Source organism: Odontomachus brunneus, unplaced genomic scaffold, assembly GCF_010583005.1.
Source record: "Odontomachus brunneus isolate Ranch 3 - 2012 unplaced genomic scaffold, Obru_v1 Obru_scaffold_061, whole genome shotgun sequence".
NCBI classification, from domain to species: Eukaryota; Metazoa; Arthropoda; class Insecta; order Hymenoptera; family Formicidae; genus Odontomachus; species Odontomachus brunneus.
In genome coordinates this window covers 1,552,482-1,559,115 of record NW_022639511.1, presented here as the reverse complement: position 1 = coordinate 1,559,115, position 6,634 = coordinate 1,552,482, and the positions used below count along the sequence as shown (strand labels likewise).

At 34.7% G+C, this 6,634-nt stretch overlaps 2 protein-coding genes across 4 annotated transcripts in view; one reads left to right on the top strand and one right to left on the bottom strand.

The window, feature by feature from the left end:
* Positions 1 to 6,634, bottom strand: part of LOC116846195 (probable sodium/potassium/calcium exchanger CG1090) — a 187,487-nt gene that overhangs the window by 98,884 nt on the left and 81,969 nt on the right. Inside the window, exon 3 of the mRNA XM_032819733.1 lies at positions 856 to 1,296. Coding sequence (XP_032675624.1) covers positions 856 to 1,296 — 441 coding nt within the window. The remainder of the gene's footprint in view (positions 1 to 855; positions 1,297 to 6,634) is intronic.
* LOC116846196 (THAP domain-containing protein 1 B-like) overlaps positions 4,156 to 6,634 on the top strand; it is an 18,504-nt gene continuing 16,025 nt past the window's right edge. For all 3 annotated transcript variants that reach the window (XR_004378435.1, XM_032819735.1, XM_032819734.1), the window contains exons 1-2: positions 4,156 to 4,683; positions 5,579 to 6,042. The gene's annotated coding sequence lies outside the window, so the exon portion shown is untranslated. The remainder of the gene's footprint in view (positions 4,684 to 5,578; positions 6,043 to 6,634) is intronic.

The following is a 6,634-nucleotide window of genomic DNA, read 5'->3' as shown; positions in this document are numbered from 1 at the left end:
AAGTGAGGAATTGGCGTAGTGTCTAAGGCGACGGACGATTATCCAAAAGATCTCTTCAATTCAAGTTCGAATCTCACTAGAGAAAATATTAAAAATTATGAAAAAATAATGTAGAAAAATTTTTTTGTCATAGTATTTTATGAGTATTTATGAGATAGCGCTTATTCTATGAGTAAATATGAAAAATTATAAGAAAATTTAATTAAAGAACCTACGAAACGACAGGATCTGCGCGCAATCTGCAGCCAATCTGCCGTCATAGTCTGTCGACAGGCTCTGCGCGCAATCTGCCGCCAGTCTGTCGTCAGAGTCTGTTCGCAGACCCTGTCAACAGTCTGGCGGCAGATTGGGGACGCAGATGTCTATGGATCTGTCGACAGATCTTGCTCGGATTCGACAGATCCTGTCGACAGTCTGACGTCAGTCTGCGCGCAGATTGCTTACTGGGTGTAAACAATACAAGTAGCCTCCGTACGACAAAACGTTTCGAGTAAAAAAATCCTCCAAACTGTCAAACTTTTTGATGGTAAGGTTAGATTTTACCTAGCAACGCCAGTGTTGCCAAGTCGCAAAACTTACGGAGCAGTCCTCGTATATACCAATTTCAGCAATATCGGTAAGATAATAACCTCTTTTATTTACTAAAATAGCACTAACATCCAGTAACTGGCTCCTATAGACCATATTACTAATTATGTTTTTAATTAAAAATAAAGTTTCAACAATTCAATTCAGAGTTTGATTCGATCCGAAATTCATCGATTCGTTTTGATTCACATAAGGAAACCTTGATTCGCACATCTATGCTCGGTACATACGAGATGTCAAAAACTAGTAACTTACTGTACTACTTACTGTAGTAATAGTCTCTCGACCATGGTTCTGCGGAACTTCTACTTCTATTCCTTTCTTAGGGAATTTCGTGGTATGTTGTGACAGATCTCGCACTAGTGCCTCCTCGGTGCCGTGCTCTCTCGACGACGATGCTTCGTCCTTAGGTACTTCTGTAGGTTCCTTAGGTTCCTCTGTGAAAACTTCCTTCTTAGGTTTCTCCACGACTGTTGAGACCATCGACGTAGCTTCTGCTATCTCCTCAACGTTCACCGAATAATCTGTCGACTCCGACGTCGAATCCTCTTTATACTGAGCGGAACTTAAAGAGAATGTCGCCGTCTCGGACAACGTCTTTGTAGAGGCGACGTACTGCACGAAAACGTAGATCAGAAAGAGACCCAGTCGCAAAGGCCATTTTCTGCGATACGTCAGATTGCGCGGTCTGCATCTCATTGTTTGTAACTGGAACAAATTAGAACGTGATGGATTAGAAACGTATCTAATTCTCTAATCTTATCTTCTAGTTGTTTACTGTCACATCTTTTCTTTTTCAAGTGCGAAACAAATATCAGTTGCGCAATTAGCAATAATCATCTCATTTTGCCGACTAATTAATTTTTTATTGTATCATATCGAAACCTAGACAGCATGAAACGTCTATTGTATCTAGAATTTCGAGATATACCAGAGCTTGGCACGCGTTGCATGCATTTTGACCGATTTTCCACTTACTCTGCTTAACATTATTCCTCTTATCTAATCGCTAGTGGAAAACATTAGAATTAGAAACATATGTTTACAAGTTATACGCTTTTGAGTCTCGAGTAGCTCGAAGGTTGCACACGAGGTGATGAGGTAAAAGAAATAGATAAATTTTTACTTGCTAGGCAAGAGCAAGTAAAAAAATCGATTGATATGTGCAACGAAAATTCTGTTTAATATTATCTGGGATTATTCCCAGGTAATCTTGGGATTGCCTGGTGGCTTGGTAATCTTGGGATTGCCCAGGTGGCTTGGTAATCTTCAATATGCAATATTCATTTTCTCAAACGTAAATTTAACGTTTTAACCCGTTTCGCCCCTGAAAAATGATCTAAATTTTATCTTTTCTTTATTATAATAATTTTGACAGAAAGTTTATAGATCTTTCCGGTACTCGATACTCTATAGATGTAAAACATGTCCTTTCCGAATCTGAAGTCAATTTTTCCTATCACGCGCCATTTTTTCAATATGGCAACCAAAACACCAAAAAATTGAAAAAATGTAGGATATCGTTTGTTTGTATCTCACTTTTTGGCATGATTCTATCATAGGATCGTGTTAGTTGTCTGGATCTGGTGGCATAATGTTTTTAGCTAAAATATGGTGCTATGCAGATAAAAAATTCATTATGGCGCATTCAATATGGCAGCTTTTATAAGAAAATTTTTGTTTTTATCGCTTTTTTCAGATTATTTATCACCCACTTGCATTTGCGTGATCTGTAGTATTAAAATATGATTTAAATGAAATTAAATTACAATGTACCACGGCATAACCAAAAAAATCCAAAATGGTGGAGATTTTCAGGTACAAATGTGAGAGGTTTCGAATTTCACGAGCAAAATTACAAAAACTATTATTATTATTTTCTAGCAATTTTTGTTGACTTTTATTAATGGAATGATACGATCCAAATTATTCATTTATTCATTTGTAAAATTTTGAGTTTTTATTCGTTTTTGTCACATATCCGATTATTCTTTCACGCTTTTGTTGATTCTGAGGCTTACATTTCTGAAAAGTAGTAACAGCAGCAAAATATTATAGTTCTAAGGATTTAATAATTCTTATAATATTATAATATAATGTCGAAATAATTGTGCATTTTCTAAGCATATGTATTTTCTTTATTCATGTTTTATTATATTATCAGCATGATATAATTCAAATATATTTCTCAATTACTAAGTAATTAATTGTGACATTTAATTTTACAAATATTCCACAAAGATAATTCGTCATATCGCACAAATTTTGCTGAAATTATATAAGGTGTAGTAAAAAGAAATCCATTATTTTTCCAATAGATGGCTTTAGTAATGTGTATCTCGCGTTGTATAAATGCGATTGGTTTACGCTAGATGGCATTAGAAAGATAAGATTTCGTACTAAAAAAACTTCTGAGACAGTTTTGTGATTGTTTCACTCAGTATTGTTTGAGCGCGCGTCAAAGATGGACACCAGCAAAGAAAAAATACGCCACATTTTACAGTTTTTCTTCGATAAAGGCGAAAACACAAGCCAGGCAGCTGAAAATGTAAACAGTGTTTACAATACCTAATACTGTAACAGCCAATCACGCGCAATTTTGATTTCGTCGATTCCGGTAATTTTGATGTCAAAGATGCACCACGCTCTGGAAAGCCAATTTTCGAAAATGTCGATAAAATAATGGAAATCGTCGAGTCCGACCGTCATGTAAGCACTGTTTCGATTGCCCAGGAGCTAAACATTGCACAAAAAACCGTTTGGAACTACTTGAATAAGGCTGGATACAAAAAGAAGCTCGATGTATGTGTGCCGCACGAGTTAACGCAAAAAAACCTCATGGACCGAATTTCCATCTGCGAATCGCTGCTGAATCGCAACAAAATCGATCCATTTCTGCAGCGGATGGTGACTGGTGATGAAAAGTGAGTCACTTACGACAACGTCAAGCGAAAACGGTCGTGGTCGAAACGCGGTAAGCCGGCGCAAACGGTGGCCAAGCCAGGATTGACGGTCAGGAAGGCTTTGCTGTGTGTTTGATGGGATTGGCAGGGAATCATCCACTATGAGCTGCTCCCCTACGGCCAAACTCTTAATTCGGACCTGTACTGTCAACAATTGGACCGTCTGAAGGAATCAATCGCCCAGAAGCGGCCAGCTTTGGCCAATAGGAGAGGAATTGTCTTCCATCAGGACAACGCCAGGCCACACACATCGATAGTGACTCGCCAGAAGCTCCGGGAACTTGGTTGGGAGGTTCTTATGCATCCACCTTATAGTCCGGACCTGGCACCAAGTGATTACCACCTGTTCCTGTCTATGGCGAATGATTTTGCTGGTGAAAAAGAAGCTTGTAAAAATCGACTGTCCCAGTTTTTTGCCAATAGGGACAAGGGTTTCTATGAGAAAGGCATAATGGAATTACCTTAAAAATGGGAACAAGTTATCGAACAAAACGGTGCATATTTGACCTAAATCGGATCATTCTAACTATGCTAAATAAAGCCTTCAATTTCATGCAAAAATAATGGATTTCTTTTTACTACGCCTTATATTTAGAAATTTATTACGCAGAGTGCATAATATTTCATAAATCCTGTATCTTTCTGCAAGTAATTTGTGAAATATTGCCATATAATTGTAACATTATCAATTTCATCGATATTTCCCCATATTATTTCCAAAATATTGTACTATCGAGGATATTATATAATATAACAGATATATTGTTTAGTATGAAATTTCAAATAACAGATATGTCATATGTTACATTGTGTTTGCTTTTAATATATGTTTCATTGTTATGTAACATTTATATATGCAAATGTAAATTTCTTTCATTGTTTTAGGTAAAAGGTACATAATTGTTTTTTTATACAACCACAATCATGGATTCTCAGGAAAGGTTTTACTACATAATAGAATTTTCCGATGGTATACAACTTATACCATCAAACTGGTTTCATGTTTCTAAAACGAAGGTATATTGGCCTAACTTTACAAATATACAAAAATATGATAAAGTCGTACAACATATGGAGCTTGTTGGAAAAAATTGGATTTCATATGACGTAATACGAATAATAGGTAGTACTGGTAGGTACAAGTCTCAAAAAATTACTCTTTTAAAAAGAAGGGTAAAAAATGGCGCCAAATTCACGCATCCGTTTCGTAAAAGGAAACTTAAAATATTATTTTCTAGTATCTTCTAAAAAAAATACTGTAATCAAAATGTTACGCCAACTGGTAATGCGAAAGTCTGTTGTACAAAACGTAACAAATGATGAAGCAAAGAAAATAATAAATAATAAGAATAAAATTTAAAGTAATTAAAAAATAAAAATAAAATTAAGGTTTAGACAAAAACACTTGGCATGCCTAGGATGCATTTAAACAAAAATCTTAATGGATTATACATTCCAATCTTCCAATAATTGCGTTGAAACACGATATATAGTTTTATAATAGCAACCAATATTTGTAAAAGTTAATATATTTAAAAATTCATTACATATATAGACACATAATTATTAACATAATTTATTAAGGTCACGCCTTGTTAAGGTCACGCCTTGTTTTTGCCTAATCCTTATTTTTATTTTTTATTTTTTAATTACTGTAAATTTTATCCTTATTATTTATTATTTCCTTTGCTTCATCATTTGTTACATTTAGTACAACATATTTTCGCATTATCAGTTGGCGTAACATTTTGATTTCAGTATTTTTTTAGAAGATATTAGAAAATAATATTTTAAAATAATATTTTTAGTTTCTTTCTATCGAATTCATTAGTAATCTGGCCTTATATTTCAAGTTTTCTTAAGTTTATCTTCACTTGCTCTACGGATCATTTTATTGATTACAGACCATGTGAAAATAAATTGAAGGAGGCCTTAAAAATAAGACCGGAATATGTATATTAAACAATTTATATTACTTTAACAAAAATTGTTAGTACGCCCATAAAATAACTATTTTATCGTTTCAGATTGTTTTGAGTCTGGGAAAAAGAAATTAAAAGCAGCTGAGAAGTATTCAGATTTAAATACCGATGCCAGTGAATACGAAAAATTAAAAGATAGAAAAATGAGAGCTACAAAACGATACGATAGTTTCGTTGATACAAGTGACAATGATTCAGATTCAGAAACTGCTGCATCTGTCCTTATACCATTTCCTAAGTTACATTTAGACAAAACTCTACATAATAAGAAAAAGCCGTCAAATGTCAATTGCGACACCGTCTTACGTGGAAGTGCTACACAGCCTACTTGTTCTGAAGCAACTTATGTAAAAGATCAAATTACGCCCGTTTCAAATTCTAAAAATTTTTCAAAAAAATAAAGATAACTGAAATATAAAATGTGTCTTTAAAAAACAAAAAAACAAAGAATGTTGAAGAACATATGCAAGTAATTGGCAAGGAAAATATGCAACCATATATTCCTAATGGTACGTGTGTAAATACGATAATTATAATATAAAATTATATTAAAATATAAAATTATATATACCCAGATAACCAAACCTGCGCGAACAGATTTCGAGCAGAGTTTGCTATCAACTTTTGATGGCAAATAGATAACAAATTTGATATAGGATCTGTTATATCAAATTTTGCTGCCACATTGCCGCCAGATATGCGGCAGAGTTTGTTGTCGGAAAATTGCTGCAGATTTGCAGCAAAAACTGCACAGAGCTTGTAGCGATTTGACGGCAGATTGGCGACAGAAACCGCGCAGACCTTGCTGCGCTGCAAGCTTTGGGCGGTTTTTGCTGAAAATTTGGCACCAATTGCCTGATAGCAAGATCTGTCGCCAAAACCGTAGCCTAATGTAGACAGATTTCTATAGTTTTGCTGTGGGTTTTTGATCAAATTTTCTGCCAATCTGCACGTAGTCTGCGCTCAATTTGCTTACTGGGTACATATATATACAGGGTGAATATTATATACCGGAACACCTGAATATCTCGAAAACAAAGCGTTGTATAAAAAAATGTTAAATACAAAAGTTGTAGGGTTTAAAAAGATCTATTTTATGAT